Below are 26,548 nucleotides of genomic sequence, written 5' to 3' on the forward strand. Positions count from 1 at the left end.
TTTGGCACAAACATCCATGTCCTATTTCCAACATTCTAAAAGCTGACCACCATCTTGAAAACCTCTGCATGGAAACAAAATGGCCCGCAATCACCAAAGGTGCATACAGTCAAATGAGTACATATGGAAACGCTTACTACTTACTAGAACTAGCTTTACTAATCATGTCTCCATCAGAATAACTACTCATTAATCACTGGTCACATCAACATCTTACATGCTCCCAACAACTTCTAAATTATTGTATCAGTGCTAATACAAAAAGAATACTTGAAGGGAGCTGGAGACACCAAACCCTGTAAGCAGCAACATTAAGCATTTAATCTTCAGCATCAGTAATTATTAGGAAAACATGATAAAATACTTTAATGTTTAGTAGTCTGCTCACCTCCCATTTTTAGAATAGAAGACATCACTTTCTTCTGTTGTAGTGTTATTGATTTATTTATAAAGTGAAACACATAGTAACATATTACTAATGAACAAGGTGTTAATGGGTTCTTCGATGGGAGTTAACGATGACCAGGAACTCTATCATAAATTGAAAGACATTATAACTCTTTTCTAACATTTTGGGTCCCTTGGTTAATTTCCTGTATTTATCAAATATTTCTTTAATACAGCAGCTTTAAAGGGAATGTCTTTGACCTTGGGGAAACACAGCAAATCCGAAACAGCAGAAATAAGTCAATATTTCCCTCCTATGGAGCAGGAATAGAGCAATCCTCATTTCGGCTTGTGCTTTTCAGCTATTGGAGTTCTCTCCATTGTCTAAAAAACCACAGATGCCTCTGCCATAAGCCACAGCATACCTGACTGAGACAGTTTGTTTTTTTTACTCGTTTACAGACACTGGGGTTTGTAAACACATTAGACCTGTTTTGAGCACACAAACTGAATTGAGAGCTAGCAAATGATGAGGAAGTATTTTATGAATTTTATAAAAATTGTTTTTTGATTACGATTGTGAACTTTGCTTTTAAATGAATTACTTCATTAACCTAAACATTGTCTTTCCCACCAACATTAATACTTGGGACAAACAAACAAATATATAACACACAATTTAGTCATTGAACTGATGGGAGTGGGTATTTCGATTATTGTTCACCGGGTGGCATGTAAGACATTGATGTGACCATTGATTAATAAGCAGTTACTCTGATGGAGACATGAGTATAAGCAGTGCTCCAGGAGATGTGTAAGACTCAGTAATTATTGTTTATCTATTATTGAACTACCTTAATTATCATTCACCATTACCTACTGAGTAATAAACAAGTACTGCTTGGTCCCTGCATAGTTACTTATTAACTACCAAACAGTATTGTAAAGTGTTACAGCACATAAATCTCATTAATAGTTTAATTTCATAATCAAAATCATCGTATGGTAATAATGAATATTAACATAAAAAAATATCAAAATTATCATCACAATCATTGATGAAAACAATCTGTGGTTAAAATTCATTTGCACAGATTTGACAGTTTACAACTTTTAGCTATTTTATTCATCCTCTCGGATTCAGTGTTCATTTCTCTGAGCGTTGCACGAAGGTTCTCATCAAGCATGAGAGACAACAGTGATAAAATCAAATCTAAATTTGGGAGCTACTGGCAGGGCAAACTGAAGGGCAGTCAGTATTCTAAACAACTTTAGCAGATCTATTTTTTCCTTCAGGTTTTATTTCAACACCAATTAATTATTGAAAGAAGGTTCTGCATCCTCTCAATCGGCCACGATCCAAAAGACCCCAAAAGATGTCCTCATCTGAGAGAACAATTAACACTCCTGTTGTAAACATGCTAAGAGTTGTGGTACCCAATTCTACTTTCAGCCAGCAATACAAGTTTTATCTTGCTTTAACCTGCTTAATCATTAATTCATTCTGTAAACATTTCATCCTGACCTGGCTCACTCTGGATCGAACCCAGGACCTTGAGACCTTGAGGCTCTGTGGCAGGTTGCCTACCCAGGTAATTTAATATAATGAAATATATATTTTGCCCATAACTCTGCAATTAATATAACTAGGTTATGTGTTTGAATTATTGGACCTCTGTGTTCAGCTGTTAGTGAGCAACGAGGGGAAAAGATTAGGTGTGGGTCATCATTAAAAGATGGAGTGAGGTTGGGGTTGGTGTTGGTTGGGGGACACAAAGCAAACAAATTAAATACATTATGCATTTCACTTGTTATAATTCTATTGTAATGATGATTTGTGAAATTATATTGTTGTGTTCAATAAGAAGTTACTTTTTAAAAATAAATTCCAATTTTGAAAATAAATTCCAGATGATTATGGAAACAAAAGATGTATATATGTGTGCTAGAGGTGTGTATGTGAGGGGGCTTGAACCATGGTTATACAAGAACAAATACCCAGTATGCTTCTGGTTTCTTGAATAAGACACGTTTCCATCTATATAATATGTTCCGTCAACAATATTGAAAACAATAAGTACGGCAAAAACCCAGGGCCTCCAAAACTGCCAGAAATACCAACATGGCTATTCCTTAACACAAAAATAAATAAGTATCAAGTGATTTCTGCCATGTATCTAATGACATTCTTGGGTAAATTGTGTGTGGGGTAATTTAAGGTAACGTGAGGGCCAGCAGGAATGGCTGAGTGCAGGTCTGCGTGACTGGCAGAGGAAAAGATCATTACTGAGAATCGGATTATACCCCTCCCTTCCCCACCAGCCATCCTCATGAGTTCCCCCCTCCCTCTTATATAGACTCCCACAATGCCCACAAGTATCTGTCTTTTTCAGTCAAATAGCAAACCACACCGTTTAAACACTAAGTCAAAAGCTATTGCATTCATATGTATCAATGAATTACTTTTACATGTACATTATTTATCAGCAGGTTTGACTCAGCACTTCTGATTTTTGCATGTTTTGGAAGCCAACTAATGACAACATTAGTTGTTATTCATATTATAAAAACACTTATATTAATTCAGATATTAGCAGATACACAGTTTTGTTGGAATGAGCAAGTGACATAGTGAATTTGAAATCAGATCATGACACCCACACACACACATATATATATATATATACATAGATAGATAGATAGATAGATAGAGAGAGAGAGAGAGAGAGGGAGAGAGAGAGAGAGAGAGAGAGAGAGCTATAGAAATAACTTGTCCTTTTACCATTCAATGTCACTGTGGTGGTACCCTCAAATATGTCTTAATACATTTAATTTAGCAATATGATTGTACCATATTAATTTTATATAACTATATTATATATAAAATAAAGTAATACTGCTGAATTACATGCTAGCGAAGTACATAAGCATTTGCGTAAACAACAAAACCTCTGCTCAGGGCTGATAAGATCTGTGCATTGTTAATGCTACTTTTACAGCTTAAAATTCACATTTATTATGTAATATTCTTTAATGCAGTATTAACGAAGATTTGTATACTTTCTGTGTTTCATCCATCAGTGTTTTCTCAACACAACTCCAAGCTTACATTACACATGCTTTAAAGCTTTGTGTGTCAGATATAATTGTAATTCATAATTTTATTCAAACATTCTCTGGTTCTTTTGTCATGTTATGGTTACTGTTGTGTACTAAGAAAAATGACAGTTGTCATTTTATTCAACAAGTATTTACATTCAAATTAAGTAGTTTGAAAATGGCAAACAAGAAGAATTTTTTTTTGTCACAGTGTTTATATATTATGAGGTCTATCAAGTACAAAGTGCTGGAAAAGCATGTGTACTAATTTGCTCTATTCCTGGGGATAATACCGTATCTAAATGTTCATGTGAGTTTAGGTTTAGACAAATTAAAGATGATCCTTTCAATGTTATGTAATATAGAGTATTAATACTTAATTTTGTATTTAATTATTTATACAATTGTTATTTTTTATACTATGCAACAGTTACCAAAATGAATGGTATTTGTACACCTAATACATTAGCTATTCTTGTGAATTAGTCAGCTAGCACTTCAAGCAACCTGCCGTAACGTGTCTGAACTAAAGCATTTGTAGTTTTTCAAAAGCTCCTCCCACTTTCAACATACATAATCAGATGAGAGGTGCCCTACACTTAAAACCAGGGAATCTCACTAAACGCTGTCATGGCCATGTTATAGGAAGTGGGTATGCATATTTACAACAGTTGGGCTGATGATTATCTTTTTGAAATTGGACAGAGCACGCCTTTGAAACTGTTATACTTGACTAAGGAAGCCGTGTTCATGCAACATTAGTTACTGTCTGAGTCTAATGTGATTATGACATTCTGAGTTGGGCAAAAAGCAAGGGACTGACCTTTCCACAGTGGTCTATGTCTGGCCACACAGCACTTCAAATGAATCAGCCAGAACAGACACTGTGGCACAAAATAATCTATGATCAAATCAGCCGGTGATTTGGAGAAGGGAGAGTGCAGCGAGGAGGGGGTGGCAGAATCCATTCTGCCCCAAGCAAAGGAAGCTGAAGGGTGCGTTGTTTGCTAATTGATCAGCAAAGCACATAATTCACTGAGCTAGGGATGATTTGAAATGAATTTACCAAAAAGGGCACATCAATTTTGTATTTTTCTTTTGTTCCTCATTCACACTGTCACTATGAGCAGGACATGAAGCTTGTGATCTGTGGAAATGAAGCTTGGAAGCTGATTTATTTATTTTTTTTCTGTTTGAGAAACACTGGGCCTTAATCCCTTATTCTAAGTATTGGCTCAGAGTAGCCCATCTGAATCGGCAAAACCAGAGCAGCTTCCCCTCAACAGGATGTAGCTCCAAAGGTGCGGAGCAAATTGGCAATGCTTGAGTTGAAGCTACATTCATGGGAGGACACAAGTGTTTAAACCCCATGCCGTTCAAGAGACTTTGATCCGAGGGGGTCATGCCTGCAATCCAGACTCTTTCACTCACACACGGACACATTCAAAGACAAATATTTCAATAACAGGACATCAGGAACTAAAGGAAAAGAGGCTTATATTACGGTTCCAGAGTTTTTGCTAAATTAAACAAGTAGTCACATGACATGACAAAAAATAATGGAATGTCTAGTTGATGATATATATTGTTACAGTTTTTAACTATTTGTCGAAGATGTTTTTAATTAGATTTAATGTTTTGGGGCTTTTCTGGTCCATTTGGTGTCAAAGTTTGACACCAACCTGGCACTGGTTGGGTTCCCATTTGTAAACTTAATTTAGAACTGTTCAGCCTGTTTCCACCAATATTAATTGGTTTCTGAAACATAAAAATGTGTTCCCAGTTGTAACCAAGCAAAATTGGTCCTTCAGTGTGAATCATGACAGAGTCCATGGGTGTGTTGAGCTAAAGAAACTCAAGAAAGACCACAGAGCCTCAAAAAAAGCATCATCATGCATTGGAGCTGGACATTTTCTGTATGTTATATAAATAAACAAAAGGAAATAAAAACAGGAAAGTGCTCACTGATGAAGTATCCTTGGTTCCCATCAAAACTGGTGAAAACAGGTTCAAAGGTGGGCTAACAGTGTAAAAATATTTGTGTGAGGAATGGGGCTATTGTTGATGGCCCACTGAAATCTTAACTGGATCCCTCATATGAACTGATAACAACTGTAGACCTTGTTTCTTTACAAATACATCACCAGTTAAGTTCCATCAACACTTCACAGGTGGTAATTTTTAAGTGATTTATTAATTCATTCATTATTTTAACCACTTTATCATGATCAGGGTTGCGATGGGTCCAGAGACACGCCAGAATCATTTAGCACAAGGCAGGAATACATTGTGGACAGGGTGCCAGCCCATTGCAAGGCAATGCACACAAACACACACACACTCACTCATTCACTCACACCTGCAGACAATTTTGCACAGCAAATCCACCTACTTGTTTCGGGACTGTGGGAGGAAAGCCACACAGGCACAGGAAAAACACACCAAACACATCACAGACCAAACAAAGACAAAACCAAACCCTGTATCACAGGATGCTTTGGGCTAGATATGAAAACATCAGTTTAAAAAATGCCATAAACTTTACCTTTCACTCACCTGTATTTGTAGAACCACACGTTCCAGTGCTGTTCCATGTCAAGGTCCCAGTTCCTTGTCGGCTAAGGTTCAAGTCCAGCCTTGTAATGGTTCTACGGTTCCCGTTTTTGTCAATGACCTCTGTTGTGACTTTGGGCTGAATCCCAACTTCTGACCATGATTTACTTGCATCATGAGACCACCTGTCTCCACTTTTCTCCTCACTTCCATCCTCTTCAGGCAGCAGTAGTATGCGGTGGTTCATTTGGGGACTAGACATCTTGGAGGACAGTGGTGTTAGGACAGGGGACATACTATGGATACTGTTGGTTGGTGGGTAGGACACATTGAAAACCCCAGAAAGGGAAGGAGATGTAGGACTTTTAGTCCAGGGTCTAAGGTTGGAGGCTCCGGAGTGACATTGATCAAGAGGAAGTCGCATTGCCTCAGAAGATTTGTCCCTGATGTTTAGCCCTGTTTTCTTTTTCTGAGTAGAGTTTTCGATTGAGGCTGTTCCCTTTTCTTGGGTCAAATGTTGACTTGTACCCTGTCCTGTATTTGAGTCGTTACTAGTATAAGGTTGGTATGATATGTCTACAGCAACATAAGAAGCTTGTGAGGTCTCTAGAATGGAACTGAGTTCTACAGCATCCTTCACATTTTGGTGCTCAGTCATCACTTTGGCAACCATACCACTCCTATTGGTGCCAATAAATGTTTGAGTGGCAGACGTACCTCCTGGCCTTTCTTCAAAATCCTCATTCCCAGTAGTGCTGCTAGGTCGCAGATTATATCCACTGCCCTTTTGAATATGGCCCTGCATGCTTTCCATGAAAGTACAGGCTGAAGTTCCATAACCCAGACAAAAGTGGTCCTCAAATTCTGTGAGCTCTGTACAGAGGTCCATTTCGGAGCCAAATGGACGTGAATCCTCCATGAAATCCCAGCCTTCCTGTGCAGTTTGAAAAGGACCTTCCATTGGGAGAAGTGGCTCGCTAACTACACTGGTGTAAGAACTTGAACCTGGGATGTCTAGTGCATGAAATGAGGCTGCCTGGTTGACCACTGAGACTGAAGCTGTGGTGCACTCTGCTTTCTTCCTCATTCTACTCTGCAGGATGTCTTCAGCAATATCTGTCTTCTTACCCGCCAACTTTTTCAGCTTTTTAACCCGAGAGGATGCTCTTTTATTCTCTGGTGACAAACAAAGGCCATGTTGAAAGTTGCTGCTGCTAAGATCTTGCAAAAGGTTTCCTGTGTACGCTTCGGATGGCCCGGGGAACTTGCCGTCCTGGTTACCCATTCTCAACCTGGCCATACAGTCGCCACATAGAGAGAGGAGCTCCACCAGTAACTGCAAGCGTTCTTCGGACAGCCACTGAAGCTCAGCTAAAACTGCTTTTGTTGCTTCGCAAGATTGGGAGGCATTGCCCACTGGTCTGTAAGACTGGTCTCTTTGTTTGGCCCTTGAGGGATCTTCATCCCTCTGGTCATGCTGATTAGCGGCCAGGGGCCGGCAGTCACGAGGAGCACGGCTGCCATACGTAAAGCCTTGGACCCTCCCAGTGGGGAAGTACAGACTAATGTAGCTGAACTCTTGAATGGGTTTGTGCAGATAAAGCACAGTATGAGTGCCCTCCATTATGGGAGCCATTTAATTAATCACACTGTTACATTACATGGATGCCCATCACACAGCTCTCCCCTCTGCTGCTACACTGCTTGGGAAGAAGCAATGGCGTGAAGGATGTTCATCACCTGGCCGATCGAACGTCTGTTAAAGAAGAAGAGGCCATTAGGGAGAACAACATGATCATAAATCTGCTTTAAGTACAACAGCAAGTGAATGAAAGTGTGCTTGTTGAAATGTCAATTACAGTGCAGCTGGAAATAAGTTTAATCAGAATGAAATACGTCTCTGTCTGCAAAGTAGTGTTGAATAAAATTCAACTAACAGCCTACCCTTAGGCTACTTCACCGCGCCCCCTTCTCACTCAAGTGAACCAAACGGAGTAGGGGAGGGCGGGACTAGTTTGTGAACGAAACGCTTCTCGAAGTTCTATGTAAGTTCTAGAAAAACAAAATCCCGGACGTTTGTGAAATTCCGCCCAGACATTTTTTTAAGTCTAAAAAAGAGGACATCTGGTCACCCTACCTAAATAACACAGAAAATTATTTTTCATGAACACAGATACTTAAAAATAAACACTGCCTTGAACACAGCCTGTAACAACAAGACTTTAGACTAACAAGTACACCTGCATAAAGTGCAGGATCTGTGGATGTTACCATTTCCTTCAGTGCATTCAGTAGACTGAACAGTTTAATGTAACATGCACATTACTGTTCTAATTTTTAATAAAATATACTTTTAATGTTTCAAACAGTTTGTGGAAAACTGTAAATGTTGACAACATGTCTATGATATAAAGACCTATTGGGCCATTCAGTTTAATCATTTGTTAAAAATCCAAATGCTGTCATTACATAAATAACGAAAAATCCAAAATGGATCGTACTGCTAAAGCAGTGCCTAAATCTCACTGATCTAAAAACGTTTTATATTTACTGTGTATCAAAATTCATGAAAACTATACTATACTATGAACAATGAGATTTGCAGCTTTGTGGACAATTATAATTTGTATTTAATTAATAAGTTTGTATTTAATAATTACAATAATTATTTGTGATGAATTAATTAATAAGTTGCCTTAGTCTCATTGTCCCTACTTTACATTGCAAATAAACTGAGTTTATGGTTTGATGTGTGGATTATAATATAGCATTAAGCACAAGTTATTACTGAATAATGAATATCAATAACATGTGATTTTATGTGACAAATGATTCCAAAGTTTCATACAATAACATAATAACCAGAAAATCTAAATGTGCTGTATTAATGCTGTGCTGCAGCCTGCACCATTAAAAGATTAGACAATCATAACTACGACAGATTCATAAGGCCACACATTGTAATGACTCATTTCTGGACATGCAAAACTAAGAAAAAAAGATCAGTACGACGTACCATAATATTATTTACTTAAATGCAAATGTTTGAACACCTCTGGTCAAATGACATGTTTTGGAGATTTTCAGAGTGAAAGTAACGAACAGTTGATAGCTACATGCAGCAGTTTCAGTGCATTTTAAAGCCCATTACTAGTTTAGGATTTTGAAAAAAAATACAATTTTTTAAAAAATATATTCAATTTTCACCCATAATATAGCAACTGCACTAAAAAGGGTGCAGTTCTGTGTAATTTGTATATACATTTTAGTTTAGAAAATCAACAAATCCCCAGGAACTCATACATTATATTATACATTCATACTGAATAAAAACAACCATATCCATGTGTTGTTTACATATGCTCCGAAGTTCTGAAACAGTTCCTTATTTACAGCCATTTATTCTCAGCAAAGCAGCACTTCAGCCAATCAGAAACCATGAATCTGACGGTTTATAAACAGCTCTGTGATTATGGAATACCGAGGTGCGTTAAGTTGCGTTTTCCTGTCCAGCCTCCTCAAACACAGCTCCCTCCGTCCTTCACCCTCCAGTTCAGCTCTACGGATGAAACGTTACCCAGCACACAATGTGGATGTGTGTGAAGTGTGTGAGGGGTTTGTGTGAGTGCTGCAGAGTTGATTCACTCACCGTTTCTCCTGCTCTTCGGGCTGTTTTCTCTCCCCACACATACAGCCCCACAAGCGCGCAGTATTTGGGGGGCGGGGTGATGAGGCTCAGCTTCTGAATGACAAGTGCCTGAGCCAATGAAAGCGCGGCTCTGTCTCCGTCCGACGCTCTGATTGGTCGGAGGCCTGGGCTACGGGCTCAAGAGCAGGACTCGCTGCGGGCAGCTGCGGATTTTCAGGTGCAGGGGAAAAAAAGGAGGAAAAAGAGGGGGAGGAGATCCACCTCCATACGAGCTACCACTGAAAACTTAAAGGGGACAAGCCAGGGCTGTTGACTTTAACGTTTATTGGTCTAAGAAGTCGAGCCCTTTTCTTTAGCACGGCCATAACACCGCTGGGTCTTGCAAGTTTAGCATAAACGTGTAGAGGAAAGCCCATTAGCTTTAAACGCGTTGGCTTCAATTAAGCAGCCGTTATTTAAAAGGTAGCTACCAAAGGTAAATGAAACATAGTAACTGCTGGTTATATAGGAAATGGTGGTATGGACCATAAATCAGCCTAGTTATGCTGCTTTGCTGAATGTAGGCGGTCCATATGAAGGTTACACACTGCAGTTATGCTGCACATTTTGCGTATAAACTGTTGCAGTGGATTGAAAAATGGGCACATATAATATCTTGGCAACATTGTCAATTATTAGGCGAAGGCTTTTTGATCCAGGACGCATCATCCAACAAAAGTACATGAAATCTCTGATATGTCCTGAATCACAAAATTCACCTTTTAGCTTACACTTGGGACTGGACATGGTTAATATATATATATATATATATATGCTATGGGTCTGAAAGGACATGTAGCTCTCAAGAAAAAAGTGTATTAATGTGTATAATGTATATGTTATGTTTATAATACATTTCAATACACTTAGAAAATATAGTCCCTCTTTAGCAGTTAGAATTGTGAGGGACCAGTTAGCTATAACCGTTCATATAACCACTTAGAACCCATTATGGAACTATGTGCAATATACATTTAATGAAAATCTCAGAAAAAAAGTCTTTCAAAAGTCCAGTTGATACAACAACCTCTCATGGTTATACAAGATTGTTCCAGTTGTCAATGTGATTCACTGTAACCTGCTGATGTGCCGAGTTTCAGTGCAGTACCTCCACAGTTATGACGGTACACCCCCAATAACAGTGGTAGGAGCTGTATTAAAATACTTCTGCACAGAAATATATATATATACACACACATCTTGGTAAAGCCAAAAACTTCAGGACTTTAATGCATGCATTCAGATGGAGCAGCGTCATATGAATAAATAAATAATCTGTGCCATATTTAGTCTAGTGTTTCTCCACCCAGCTTCTTATTTTAGTGTTTTGCCTGCTTTAACCCACCCACTGCAACTCTGCAGACACTTCATTAACTGATTAGTTGAGTCGGTGTGTTGGGAGAAGGGAAAACAATAAATAAATAAATAATAAGTAAAAAATCAGGGCAGTGTGTCTCCAGGACCAGGTTTGAGAAACACTGATTTAGACTATGTCTGGACTAAAAAGCTTCAAATGTCTTTATGTGAATCTGAGTGGGGTTTTTTGTGATATTTGTGTGGGATGTGTTTGAGAGCAATGTTTTGTATAATATATTCTATTATTTTGAGTTATTTTATATTCTAAGTTTTTGAGGAGAAAGGTTATGTATTAAAGATGAAGTGAATTGTCTTGGTGGTATGCAGTAACAATGCCTTGTTGGTTGGGAGCCTAATCACTAGAGGGCAGCATATAATAAAAAAAAAAAGGCCAGCGCTTATTCGCCCCATCCTTCCCCCCTCACTAACCTTTATTTGGTCCACTTACATTTCAGGTCATTGTTGTTACACATGGGTAGAGTAGCCTTATTCCACACACAACAAACAGTGTTGTTACTGAGGTAAAATCATGAACTAGTTTGAAGAAGGAGAACATTTCCAAAGCATCATGAGAACAAGTACAAATGAAGAAGCATATTTAGCTTATTTAGCATAGAATGAAACAAAAACTTCCTAATGCATTTATATCCACAGAGAAAATATAGTGTCCTTTTTATTGTATTGGTCTAAAATACAAGGATAAAGCACAGACATCAGTGGTGTGACAAATCCCACTGGAACACACTTAAATCCTAATTAAACTACGGATAAATTAATTAATTCATTATCTGTAAGCGCTTATAAAGTTCAGGGTTGCGGTGGGTCCAGAGCCTACCTGGAATCATTGGGCGCAAGGCGGGAATACACCCCGGAAGGGGCGCCAGTCCCTCACAGGGCAACACACGCTCACTAACTTACGCCTACGGACACTTTGTTTTGAGTCGCCAATCCACCTACCAACGTGTGTTTTTGGACTGTTTGGGGAAACAGGAGCACCCGGAGAAAACCCACCCAGACACAGGGAGAACACACCACACTCCTCACAGACAGTCACCCGGAGTGGGACTTCAACCCACAACCTCCAGGTCCCTGGAGCTGTGTGACTGAGACACTACCTGCTGGACCACCGTGTTGCCACATTAAGAATAAATCTGTAACTAAATATAAATGACTAAAATGAAAAAAAGTTAAAAAACAGATCACAGTTTCACTAATATACTTGTATACAAGTACTGTTTAGAAAAATACACAAACATATCAGTATATACTTGAGTAGAGTGACTATGCACGTCCTACTTACAAATTCAGTTACAGATGGTAGCATTGCTGCTTTTTCCACAATAAAAATTGCTAGCATTTCCACAATACTAACTTATACTAATACTAACTAATACGACAATAATAAAACTTTGTAACGCTCAATTCAAATCAATGTAAATAACAATAATAAAAAACCCTCTCATTTCTAACAGTGAATTCTTAATGAAACTAAACAAGGACAATAATGGAGATACATGTTTTTCTTTGGACAGCAATGATAGATGCTAACCTCTCCATACATCACTGGCCTGTTTCTGACCACAGGACTGTTATGGACCACAGCGGAGTTGGAGTAGTGCTAGTTTGAGTGGATTAGTTACAGTGAGGTTGCTGAAGTCTTTAGGTATCTTCTAGGTCACTATAAGATTGAGAGTGACATTCCACTCATTGTTATACAGTAAGGAGAGGCACTGAGGTCAGAAAGTGAAGGACTAACACAAATTATGCTTGGCCACACATACGGGATAGTCACTGTGGCTTATCATTTGTGCATAAATGTATGATTTCAACCCAGTCTTAGGATACAGAGTACTGTTCTGGAGTGCTGGAGCTCCATCTTATAGCTTTGAGATGAGTTGGAGTGGAGTTTGTGATCCAGTACTAGTCATCCAACATCAGTAGTGTGAATAATCACTTGTAGAGGAGAAAGTGCTACTCTAGCAAAGAGTGGGACAAAAATATTGATATCCAGTTTGGATGCACAGTGTACACTGCATTAATTGAAACTGAATTGTACCTGTTATAAACTTCCTAGCTTCTCTTCATGGAAAACGAGGGCCACCTGGAGTACTGCATCAGCTTTAAAAATGCATTCTTGGCTCAGTGGCGCTGCAGGGAGTGTAGCTGCCACACAGCACCAGGGTTCTGGGGTTTTGGGTTCAATCTGTGTGTGTGTGTGTGTGTGTTGCTATATATAGGTTTTAAAAATCTATTAAAACGATGATTTTTTAATGTATCATTATTTAATTATATTACAGGCAAAATCTCAGATATGTTTGACTCACTGGTCATTTATGTGAAATGCTGCATTGTGAATATCCAAAATGATTCATTCCACATCAGACTTGAATGACTATGTGACTAAATCACTACATTATGAAGAAATGTAGAAAACTGTTATATTCCCTTTTAAAAAGTGGGTAAGTGGGGCATCTTCCTCATGATGCAGTGGCCTAAAATCCTATAAGAGAAAGAAAAGAAATAGGTCTTTCTTGAGCAGCTGCAGGAGGCAGGGTCACCATGCGCAGTGCAAAACGTAAGCTAAAGGGGTTTAAAAAAAACCCAGTGCAAACTTTTCTGAAGAGATGGAGAAAATATCAAATTAATAACGTTGGGAGTAGTGTTTATGAGCCATAACTAATCCATCGGCAGTACTAGACCTAACTAATGTTTTAATGGCTGAATGCTCGGTATTGTACCCTTGTTACTCTATAGTGTAGCCTTGTTTTCAGAAGAAGTATTGGGTGACTGTCATATGGGTGAACGTTTAATAAATGCCATTTTGTAGAGAATTTTAGTTTTATGTTCCACAAGCAAATTCATGCTGGAACTGAGTCCCCCCGCATCATCATCGTCATCTCTCTCCCACTCTTCCTTATACACATACCCACGGAGTGTTTTCATGCATTATGGGGTTATCACATAGCCTTCCATTTATTTTGTTGAGACCTCACCTGACCTTATCCATAAGCCCTGCTGGCCCAATATTACCCCCCCCTCCCCCTACAACATGTCTTCACCTTGGGATATAATTATTTTGGTGTATGGACCAGCTTGTGGTTCCCACATGGAAGAAAAGGCTCCACAATGTGAGTGTGTAAACAGGTTATGGTTGCTGCATCTCTCTCACACACACACGAAACCAAACACACACTGTGTACGTCGGGAGAACAGCAGTCTGCACTCTTGTGGGGGCTATAGGGGACTGGCTGCGGTATGTAGTGTGTGAGGTGTGTGTGGTGTATTTCGCTCTCCTCCCCTCAGCGTGCGCTCCTCCTCCCCACCTCTCGGGCTGTGGATGTAGCTATGTGCTAACAACGCGGACAGACGCGGGAGGCTCCTCAGTCCTGACGGGCTCTGAGCAGCCATGGCCGACGGAGGAGAGGCGGAGGACGAGATACAGTTCCTCAGGACGGTCAGTGGGCTTCGTTTCTAGGGGGCTTTGAGGAGCTTTTGGGGGACGGGGGGAGGGGGTGTAGCGCAGTGAGGCGACGGACAAAGGGTCCAACGGTTCTGCTTCACTTGAAGAGACTGAGCATCTTCTCGTGCGCGTGAGGGGAAAAAAGGTGAAGGCGCGAAATTGGGGTTCGTTGCGTTACAATGGATCTCTGTTTACAGTTAAAGGAAAAACAGCGTGTTTGGAAACATCTGTCCACATTTGTTCAGAAGGCTTTAGGACGGTTTGGTGAAAGCGGTAAACCGAAGGTTTCTCTTTCAGGTCTCTGACAGATGTAGGCTGTGTATCAACGCCGCTGTTCTCTCTTTCCTTTTGCGCATCGCTTCAGACGAGGCAACTTCTGTTTCGCTGGTTGCTGAACTGTTGCCACCTTAAAACCTTGATTCAACTGTTAAAACGACGGTATATTTTTAATCACCAATGCTCATTAAGACATGAATCTTTGATATTAGGTCGTATACTCTTACACGCCTCCTGAAGTACTTTCCGCAGACAACACAAACGCCTTCCAGACTTGAGACAGAAGGCAAGCTGAACCCAATCAATTAGCTTCTAGAAAACAACAATAGCAGCCAAGCAGGCTATTATCTTATATGGAATGTAACATATTATATATATATTTGTTTTTGTTTTTTTCATTTTAGAAAGCAGAATTGCTGTAGGTAAACCTCATTGGCTGTTTAAAAAAAGCAGTCATTGTCAGCGTTAACACTTGTTGACTTAGATTTTTTGTCTTTTTTAAAACAATTTAGGGCACTGCTGGCCGGAAATGACCTGAACTAAGCAGTATTCTGACAGCTGTGTAGACGGTACTCTGGTCATTTGGTTGAGGTTTCTTAAAATGACATTGCTGTAGCCTATTAAAAGATAAAGACTGTCGCAGGTTGAAGGCTGAAATAGGGGTTAGAATATATAGTGGAACAGTCCAAAGTGACACTAAACATATGCATATATTCATGTAATTACTTACACTCTCTAATTCTTGTCATGTTAGTTATTGACTGAAACCTAGATTACCAAGGATTTTTCATATTATTGCACAGACCATTCTTTATTTTGAAAGTGACTGTGTATAATCTATTAACCTCTGTTGGCATGTCTTAACACAGCACATGCTATTTGTTCTTAGTTTTTATTATGGTGTCTCCCACCATGATCAAACAGATCCAGCAGATATAACTGCCAAATGTACTCGTGATTATGGTCTCAGACAAATCTCTCCAGGCCTTTTTATTGCATTGTAAATCAGCTTATATCTTCAAATGGAAAACCACTGTGCGCAGTGAATGTTGACCATGTGGGCCTACATTTGCAGACATTTTGTGGACTCTTGAGGATATTTCAAATGCAGACAATGAAGACTTAATTTGCCTGTTTCAGCACTTCATCTGTCAAGAGACTTTTTCATTCCTATGATGAGGTGGTGGCTTATAAATATAGCACTACTACCATACAGTAACTCAAGGAATCACGAGCAAATTCCACTGGAGAAAAAGGCAACACGTTTAAGACTCACTTCTTGGCCACGTGGTTTTATTAATTTTTTTTTTTTTAGATTTGTGTTCAGGCATGCTCAGAGAACATATATGGGCCAAAAGGAATGTAAATTATAGATATGGATATTAATTGTAGAGGTATGTTATTGTGAAGTACACTTTATGTTGGGTTGTATACACCTTGCTGACACTGGCACATACAGCTTATGCAATCTCCAGATGAGCCTAAACTCACTATGCCTTGGGCTGTGGTGTAGTAGAACTGCATACTTTGGAACGATGGACCTCCATCCAATTACTGTAGACCCAATCTACAACTCTGATAACAGCATTCAAATAGAGTTCTTCTGTGAGGATCTGTTGTATTTCTTTAGCTTATTTTCTTATGCATCTTGTTTTCTTTATGCATGGGTTTGTGGTTTGTAATAAATGTCATTTTTGCATATCTAGCTCAGCACAGTCTGCATCAGAAATGAAGAGAGATGTGAGTCACAGTTTAATGTGTGAATTAACCACAGTTGCTGGAGGCTTCTTGACTCCACACAAGATGTGTGAAGGGAGGGATGCAGACAGTAGAAGAGCTCCTCTCATCCTACAGGTTCAGCCACTGCTTCTTTAAATCCTTTTACTGTAAGCTGGGATATAGCTTTGATATAAACGTCTGGAGCAAAGTTGGATTTTGGCACAGATCTTAACCCTTTAAACTGCAAGGACTTGTATATGGATCTGGCCAAGTGTTTGTACACACCTCCTTATCCCAAGTTAACAGTTGGGAGCTTGTTTCCCGTTTGCAGTTGTAACAGCCGTTATCCCTCTGGAAAGGCCTGGGATCTAAGGACATTTTTCATGATTTTTACATCTCTTTTTAAATCATTCTTTAAGTACACCACATCTTCATGTATGTTTCAGATCAAAAGTCTTAGTTCTCTCTTTAATGAGGCCTCATTCCACCTAGGGCTTTGTAAACAGAGATCATTTGGTTCAAATGCTGAAAAAAATTTGAAGTTTGATTTTAGAAATTCTCCATAAGTCATGTGATGACATTTACGTTTATTTATCCATTGGTCGGTTTCACAAAAAATGTAGATGGACACCCAAATCCACTATTATCATGTTGGTATTATTACAAAACCATCTATAAACACTGAAAATAATGCATGGACTAGGGCTGGGCAATTAATCGAATAAATTAATCGAAATTGACATTCAGAACTTCTAATTGACATAATCTTGTCTTTATCGATTATTTTTATTCTGTTATGTCCCCACTGTGTGTTCATGTACTGTTCGTTTAAATTAACGCTACCAAGCTGTAGTCACCTTCTCCTCTTATCTGCCACATGGAAGCAACCTTAATGCAGAAGCAGACCAAACAACGTTGATGCAGACCAAAAAATATCCCATATTTAATACTGGAGCATATTTACAGTACAAGCCTCATCACTGAACTATGGGCGTCAAAAATACAAAAACATAATAATCGTTCATTAATCGTAATTGTGGTAAAATGTTAAATTAATCGTGATATTGATTTGCAGCACCAGCATGGACACATTCATAAACCCTGTAATGTTAAAATAGTGTTGGAGCATTGCTGTGAGAATTTAATGGCATTCAGCCACGAGTGCATTAATGATGTTGAGTACTGGTTTGAAAGATTAGTCCTGGAAAACCAATATTTAACATTCGACATGGTGTAGTTAGACTCACGTGGCTGATCCTAAGCGCACTGATTGTATTGGACAATGGTTTAAAATGGAGATTGGAAATATTTTGTTGCAGCTTTGAAGTGTGAATATGTACAAGATGTCAATAAGATATGTGTGAAAAGGTAGTTGTTAGCAACACACAAACCACAGACACACACATACACACGCACTCCTGCTTCATGGGAATGTAGTTCATCATGTGGTTTTGATTAAATAAAAAAAAGGAGTCAATTTTAAAATTAAAAATTTAAAAATAGACAGAGCGAGACAGTGAAAAATGAAGACCCCCCCCTCTCTCTATGCTGAGATATTAAAATAAAGTTAAAAAAGAACACTTTTTTTTAGCCAGTATGTCATGCATATCACACTACACATTTATTTCCCTCCCAAAAATATAGGGAAGTACTAGCATTACATTTTTTAATTGATTTAACCTTATATTGAGGGTGGCACGGTGGTGCAGCAGGTAGTGTCGCAGTCACACAGCTCCAGGGACCTGGAGGTTGTGGGTTCGATTCACGCTCCGGGTGACTGTCTGTGAGGAGTGTGATGTGTTCTCCCTGTGTCTGCGTGAGTTCCCTCCGGGTGCTCCGGTTTCCTCTCACAGTCCAAAAACACACGTTGGTAGGTGGATTAGCGACTCAAAAATGTCCGTAGGTGTGAATGAATGTGTGTCTGTGTTGCCCTGTGAAGGACTGGCGCCCCCTCCAGGGTGTATTCCCGCCTTGTGCCCAATGATTCCAGGTAGGCTCTGGACCCACCGCGACCCTGAATTGGATAAGGGTTACAGATAATGAATGAACCTTATATTGATTCCTGTGTTTTGTTAATTTATGTATACTCTCTTAAGAAGTGTCTATGCAATTTATTATAATTAATCACAGCAAATTTTATGGTTAATTTGTTTAATTCTTTTAACGGATCGACACTTCTAGCATATATTTCTCTTGTCTTGTCTTGTGTTATGATGTGTTTTTGGTTAGGATTTGTGAGTATTTGAGAGAATTATTTTAGTCAGTTCATGTTGGGTAGTGGTCATCTGAAATGGGTTTTTCAACTTGTGCCAAGTCTGAGATGATAGTTCTAATATTTGAAGGACCATTTTTTAAAAAGGCAACTTGCAGCAGCAGCAGGGACACTGCCCACCAGACGTCATATGGATGTTGTTTTTTCCGGTCAGTCCTTCATAGCCTATATTTAGCCCAAGACAGACTTTGAGCAAATTTTGATGTGGAGGGATGTCTTTTTGTAGACATTTTGACCGTTTACTTTTCCAACAAATCTCAACGTTTTTAGACCAAGTCGATTTTTTTAGCAGGTTTTTGCTGGGACAATGTATTTTTTTTTTTCTTTATTCTTTTTTGCTCTCCTTACTGTAGCAGTTGAGCAAATATGGCATCCTCAGCGTAGCAGCCAATCAAGACATTATCCCCAGTGCAGCAGACTGGCAATGTCCTGTCTTCAGTGTAACAGCTGACAGAGTGTCATTAACGTTCTATTTGACAAGTTTCTCTGCTGCATTTACTACATTTTGCTTCTTTATTCTCTTTTCATTTATGGTACCACACACATACTGATGGTTCTCCTAAGAGTTGTTTGTGTTAAGTCATTCTTTCGACCCAGATTGTGAGCTGAAAGTTGTGATGCAGGGAGCAAAGTTGACACAAGGGGAAGCACTAATGTTCCATGGCAGCCACATGGACAAAGCTGCCTGCAGATTTTTTTTTTTTCATTCCCTTGGGCACAAGTATTGGCTGATTCTGTTTATCTCAGAATGGTAGCAATTGGTTGAGCGATTAATCGGTTGCCCTTCTAATTTAACTGTGTGTTAACTGGTGTTTATTTTTAGCCTAGTCCTGTTTCTTGTTTTATCTTTCTTAGCCTTTTCTATTTAATTAAGAAGCTTGTTTCCTGTTCATGTTAAAAATGGACTTTAATTAGGGTGACCAGACGTCCTCTTTAACCCGGACATGTCCTCTTTTTTAGACTTAAAAAAATGTCCGGGTGGAATTTCACAAACGTCCGGGATTTAGTTTTTCTAGAGCTTACATAGAGTTTTGAGAAGCGTTTCGTTCACAAACTAGTCCCGCCCTCCCCTACTCTGATTGGTTCGCTTGAGTGAGAAGGGGGCGTGGTGAAGTAGCCTAAAATCTTCTGATTGGACGGTCTGACTGTAGAGCTACCGTTATTGGTCGATAACCTTCTCTGTAAACATTTAATTGGTCAGTCTGCACGTCAGTAGCCCTTGTTTACTCTTGGTTACTCGAGCAGCTATGCCGAAACGTAAATGTAAGTTGGATGAAACGGATGAATTAAAAAAGAAATTCCCATGACCCGAAAGCACACATAGGTTCAAATCAGTCAGGCTTCATGCCCTCTTCGCCTGCACAGCCATTTCTCTCAATGAAAGCAAGGCTACAAATGTCAAAACTGGGAAACAAACAAGTTAAAGATTTCATTAATGAAGCTATTTTCTGCTAGCAACACATTAAGCGTTTAGTGCCTAGCTACATTCAAAGCTATTTAGCCTTTTTGTCTGTTATATACTGAGCATAAATACTTAAAACTTGTGAAAAGGTAATTATTTGAAACTTGTAACAAACATATCTACACATATTTTACTTTGTAGCAGTTTACAGTGACTTTTGCTGGTTTGTAGGCATTCCATTGTTTCAAACAGACTTAAGTGCTCCAGTCTAGCTTCCTCTCATCAATCAAAGCCTAAACTTATTATTATTATTGTTATTAAAGTGAGGATTTCTCCAACAGAATCTCCTCGTTGATTCCTCGGTCAGGTCAGAATTTTGTTAATTGCTAATCTGTCATATTAGGCTTTCAGTAAGACTTCTGAAGAAGGCTTAATCAATGTAGGAGCTTGCAGGACTCCATCTACATAGATATGGTTGGGAATATCAGTTGTGAATTGAATTAGTGCTGGGCAATATGAGTGCAAATCAATTTCACGATTAATTGTACATTTTACCATGATTATGATTAATGAACGACTGTTTTGTTTTTGTATTTTTGACCCCAGTCACTCCTGTATGCTCTGGTATAAAAGCTTGTTTCTAATGTTACTGGGAGCTTGTTCCTCTCTTGTTTTTGAGCGCTGTTCAAATTTGGTGTGTTATTTTGCTTTGGATGCTGAAGCTGTTTTTTCTCAGTGTTTACATTTGACTTTTTTTGTTCAGTGTCGTCTTAAATAAAGTCAGAGCAAAACATATCCAACCACAGACAATGTGATTTTCTTTGGTATGAGCTGCTTGAGTCACTTGGTTGGCCTCAGCGTTTAGGTTCTCCTCCGTGTTGCTTCCATGTGGCAAATAGGGGCAGAATAAACTTGACTACAGCATGGTAGTGTGGTTTTAAATGGATAGTACATGAAAACACATTGGGTCCATCCATCCATCCATCCATCCATTATCTGTAACTGCTTATCCAATTCAGGGTCGTGGTGGGTCCAGAGCCTACCTGGAATCATTGGGCGCAAGGCAGAAATACACCCTGGAGGGGGAGCCAGTCCTTCACAGGGCAGCACTCACACATTCACTCACACACTCACCCGGAAGAAACCCACAGGGACACGGGGAGAACACACCAACTCCTCACAGACAGTCACACGGAGCGGGAATCAAACCCACAACCTCTAGGTCCCTGGAGCTGTGTGACAACACATTGGGTACATAACAGAATTAAAAATAATAATAAAAAAACATATATAATCAAAAAGATTATGTTGATTAGAAGTTCGGAATGTGAATTTAAAAAAAATGATTAATTGCCCTAAATTGAAGTTGTTTTTGTTTTTTTTTACTGTAACGAAAAAATAACATGAGAACAGTATTATATTCCTTGCAGATTTTAGATGATACTATTAAAAAAAGTGCAAGTACTATAGCACTACTGATTTTATTTTGTAGTATAATAGTACTTGCAGTGTTTAGATGACACTTAAATAAACAAAGTAAACAAAGATCTGACTCTGCTGGCCACCGTAGCGGACACATCCTGCGATTTGGATTCAGAGCTGGAGCGCTAGGGGACGTGATTAGAGTCACTAAACATCCCTTGTTTGGACACCAAATGCCGTGTTGTGGTGTCAGGACATCCCTAAAACTAAGTAAAAAATGTAAATGTGATTTTAATTTAATTTATGGAAACCATTAGGCATTCCTGAACCCTATAAATGCCTTGAAGGTCCTTGAGTGTTCACTGCATCTATTTATGAACTCCCAGGTTAAGGATGACTCCATTATCAAACAGAATACTTTTTTTGTTTTCATTCCTGTTTTCTCACATCAGCAACAATTTTGTGTGTGTTTGTGTGCCTGAGTCCCCTGCAAATCTCTGGAGTCCAGAACCACTCATGCAGACTTTGCCTTGATTCGCTCCCTGGGGTGTGGAAATCTGACAGCTGTGATATTAGTGCTAACTGGGAGGTAGTGAGCTGACCTCATAGCAGAGGAGTAGAGCTGTTCTGGCCCCTGTTAGATCTTTCTGTTAGTCTTTCTCTGAGTCTGACAGGAAGGTTGATGGTTTGTACAAGATACAAATGTACGTATGTGTGTGTGTTACGTTATCTGACGACTGCTGAGACAGGAGATGGTTGATGCCGTGGCGCTAACCCTGTGGGCTGAATATCAAACACTTTTCTAAAGCCAGCAGCTACTAGGTCGGCAGCTCCAGGGAGAAAAGGGCAGTCTGCAAATGTGACTAATCCAGCGTGGCAGGCCTCAGAACAGCAGACTTTGCCCTCCTGACCTAACCTGGGACTCCAGTGAGATGCTATGAGCCCACGTGTTTTGTTTAAGATGATAATCAAGAATGACATTAAATCAAGTGCATCTCCAATGAAGGCCCACTGGGGCTTCTAACACAAGCTATTGGAAGCTTCTTGTACTAAGTTTGGGCTATTTTTTCCTCCTATTCAGGTTCTTTCTTATTTTCCTGTCCTCTGTGAGATTGAATCTGGTCTTACTTTGGGAGTACCATACAAAGGACAGTTTCTTATAGGGATCTTCCTCCTTTCATCTGGACCCTTCAGGTTTAAGATGAGCAGTGGGTGTATTCTTGTCTATGGATGTGCTGCGTGGTTGAAATGCATGTGACGGAATGTATATGACACTCGAGGCCCACCCACATGCTTACATTTCACCTCTTTGCTCTACCATTTATTGTGCTTTTCCAATGCATGGCATCGTCTCGACTCGGCTCAGCACGGCTTGATGCGCTTTCCCATGGTCGATTTTTCACTAGCACGGCTCCCCAGCAAAATGTAAGCAGTCGCAAAACCCTCTCTCTAACGGGAACAGTGGGCTTTGGAAACCACAACAACGGTGACAGTAATGTTAGGCGATGTATTCACGCGTTTTTTTGAAAATGTTTGTGCTGGATGTCTGCATTTCATGGCGACTGACAAATCTCATGGTTCCAGAGACCAGGTACCAGATATGACTAGTAGAAAAGCCAGAGAACCGAGCCGAGTTGAGTGAAGTAGGTTTTGTGCCGTGGAAAAGCACCATTTGTCTTTTTTTGGGGAAAAAGGGGCAGGACTGAGGAGCAGAATTCAGCAATATATCACAGAAAGTCAAGAGTGGGTGATAATATATGCTTGTGGAACGCTTTTGAAGGCATGATGCCCTAAATTTAACTACATTAAAGTCCAGAAGCTCTGATATTGCTGCAGACTGGCAGCAGAGTACTGTTGAAACACTGCTCTTTTAGGTGTCTCATTTCATAGGGGAAGGTTTTAATCACTGCACCATGTAACTCGTGTAGTTCCAAGGGGTACAATTAATTCATTCATTCATTGTCTGTAACGCTTATCCAGTTCATGGTCACGGTGGGTCCGGAGCCTACACGGAATCACTGGGCGTGAGGCAGGAACACACCCTGGAGGGGGCGCCAGTCCTTCACAGGGCAACACACACACTCACACATTCACTCACACCTACGGACACTTTTTAGTTGCCTATCCACCTACCAACGTGTGTTTGTGAACCGTGGGACGAAACCCGAGCACCCGGAGGAAACCCACGGGGAAACAGGGAGAACACACCAACTCCTCACAGACACACACCCGCAGTAAACCTGAACAAGTTTTCAACTCCAGTGTGGGAAGGGCACCTGTGTCTAAATGACTTTACAATGACATTTTTTTTCTCTAGTTTTTTGGTGAAAAAAACCCTGCTGCCTACCGAAGCATATCTGATGACTAGTGATCTCCTGAGTGATCTCCACGTTTTCCCGTGTGCATTATTATCCAGGTCGGAAACTACAAGCCAGTTCTCAGTAATTGCAGCCAGCTCCTTTTAATTGCCCTCACTGCATTCAGGGAAATTATTTTTTGCATTATCTGAGAAATTGAATAGGAATACTGTGCTGAGTGCTGGAATGTAGGAGTGTGAGTCAGGATTAGTGTAGGACAGGGGTCTCAAATAGAAATTGAACGAGGTCATCTTCAAAATATTGTTTTATATATGAACAGGTGTTTTGTTTAATAACATCTTGGCTAGCCTTTCTTTTAGATTAGGAAAATAATGTTTTATTAAGGAAAGACATTTGCTATCAGTGTAGAGCTAGCACACGTACGTATCCAGATGAAGGAGATGTACTGCAAATGTTTTTGGTTGATTTCCTTTAAAGCACACATCAATTAGTATAGTTTTTTTTCCAAAGCATATTGAGAGCACTTGTTAGCCTTGTAATTTGTGGACGCTCCTGTTCTGTTCTGCATTAATTTGCTTACATACCTTGTAACTGTAGAATTAGTGATGTATCTGTGTTATTATATATCTCCTAGCATTTCTCTGATTTTTTTTTTAACTATAGGAAGACTGTTTTGTCCTGCAAGTACACCTCAGCTGAAAGGCTTTTTTCCCCCTCTATAAACACACAGTACAAGACTGACAGATGAGCCACTTGTGGATTTAAGCCAACACACAGAGAGCTAGACTGCTCTAATTATCTATTGATCTGCTGCTAAATGAAGAAATTTCATTGCAACCAATGGTAGACTTTCTCAATGGTCAGATGGATTGTCTTGTGTCATGTTTGTGCAGTTCAAACAGAAATGCTTTCTGCTCTTACAGCATTTCGCTCTAAATACCATTTCAAGAATAATTATTCAGACCTGTGGGTATTATTTGTTTAGAAGTAAACAAATGAGTTACCTGATTGTATATATCAGTATAAAGTATGGACACACCTATACAGGGATTTCCATTAGCAGACATTGGCACCTACACTGTTGTGTTTACATTTATATATGAGTACAGACAGCAATGAAAATGAAACGTACTCAAAGTGAGGCACATTTGGACTGTGAGGCAGGCAGACGTAACACCCACATTCTCTAATTATGTAGCTATGCTTTTGTTACAGGTGCAGAATATGGCTTGATATTTATGTGTTGAAACAAGCATGGATATCTGGAAGACTTGTTGATTCAAAATGCATAACCATAATTCAAGGTTAGCCATTTTGAACTTTACACTGATAACAGCCTACATGGTCCTTTTCTTCTGTAGTCCAGACAACATGGCACCCGTTCAGTAAACAAAAAGTGAGTAAGCTTGACTCATCAGAACAATTTATCCATTTTAGCTTTGTAACAGCCCATTCGGGTTAGCAGGATACCTCGTTGGTCCACCTTGTGGTCACAGGACATTGCCCACAGGACGCTGTTGGCTGGACATTTTACGTTGGTGGACTATACTCAGTCACACTGAGCAGTGACACTGAGGGCTTTAAAAACTCGAGAGCTGTCAAGTGAAACAATGGATAGATGCAGGGATAAGCATAACTGGTGTGAATCAGATTTATTTAATTTTTTTAATTGGTCAGTGTAAATGTACCACACATCTTTTGAGTTTGTGTTTCTGGGAGAAGACCATCAGGTGCCCCTGAACCATATTTAAATTGGACGTCTACGATTGTAGGGAAATACAGTTCTCTCTGGTTTGTTTACGTTCAGAAGCAGTTAGCCGCCTCCCGAATTTTGAGACATTGCCAGCTTAAGTGATTCGAAACAGCAAAAATAAGTCAAAATTACTCACTTATGGAGCTAAAATCATCTAGGTTTGTGCTTTAACGTTTGGAGTTCTCTCTATTGTCCAAAACAACTCCAGATGCCATGAGCAGAAAGAGAGAAAACCTAGTATACCCTTTGGTTTTTCACCCATTTACAGACACTGTAGTTTTGTAAACACAGAATGGAGAGCTAGGAAATGGAAACATCGGATCTGTTCCTAAATTTAGTGAGATGTCTAAATAGAAAGCATTTTACCTCACACTGTGCACACTTCCGACACGTAGGCTGTCCCAATTCTTAGATACCTCATTATGCTCTCTACTAAGCTATCTTAATTTAGATGAAATTTAAGGAAGCATGGAACCCTTCCTTAGCTGCGAAGGCAATCCCATGATGTAACGCAAGAACAACTCCTGTCTATTTTGCTCTTCTCCCAAAGCGATAATTAAAATCACAATAAAAACACTAGCCACTGAGCTCAATAATCTGCCTCATGAGGATAGACGACCGTTAGAGTGCATTTTCAAATACATTTTTGGCATTAAAAGCAACTGCAGAACACAAATCCAAATCAAGATAACATTCACTGTATAGAGACATCTGTCAGTGCAAGGTGAACTCTAACTTAGTGCTAGCTCATAGTTATTAGTTCTGATCCTAGCTTCATTACTCAAGTTCTGTGCTGTAATTAGTGGCCTTTGTGTGTGTGTGTGTGTGTGTGTGATATTTCCA

General features: G+C 39.5%; 2 protein-coding genes across 3 annotated transcripts in view; one reads left to right on the forward strand and one right to left on the reverse strand.

Moving 5' to 3' along the window:
• Positions 1–9,726, reverse strand: part of LOC136698494 (formin-like) — a 103,665-nt gene extending 93,939 nt beyond the window's left edge. Inside the window, exons 1-2 of one of the 2 annotated variants that reach the window (XM_066673428.1) lie at positions 9,689–9,726; positions 6,043–7,795 (exon numbers count right to left, since the gene is read on the reverse strand). In XM_066673428.1, the coding sequence (XP_066529525.1) occupies positions 6,043–7,675 (1,633 nt within the window). In that variant the 5' untranslated portion in view covers positions 7,676–7,795; positions 9,689–9,726. Of the gene's footprint in view, positions 1–6,042; positions 7,796–9,520; positions 9,549–9,688 lie in introns of those variants that run through there. The other variant, XM_066673429.1, reaches the window with a different exon arrangement.
• Positions 9,727–14,448: 4,722 nt separating this feature from the next.
• The window catches only part of LOC136698520 (ryanodine receptor 3-like), a 218,378-nt gene continuing 206,278 nt past the window's right edge, over positions 14,449–26,548 (forward strand). The window contains exon 1 of the mRNA XM_066673430.1: positions 14,449–14,537. Within this exon, the coding sequence (XP_066529527.1) occupies positions 14,490–14,537 (48 nt within the window). The 5' untranslated portion in view covers positions 14,449–14,489. The remainder of the gene's footprint in view (positions 14,538–26,548) is intronic.

This window comes from Hoplias malabaricus, chromosome 1 (assembly GCF_029633855.1).
Source record: "Hoplias malabaricus isolate fHopMal1 chromosome 1, fHopMal1.hap1, whole genome shotgun sequence".
NCBI lineage: Eukaryota > Metazoa > Chordata > Actinopteri > Characiformes > Erythrinidae > Hoplias > Hoplias malabaricus.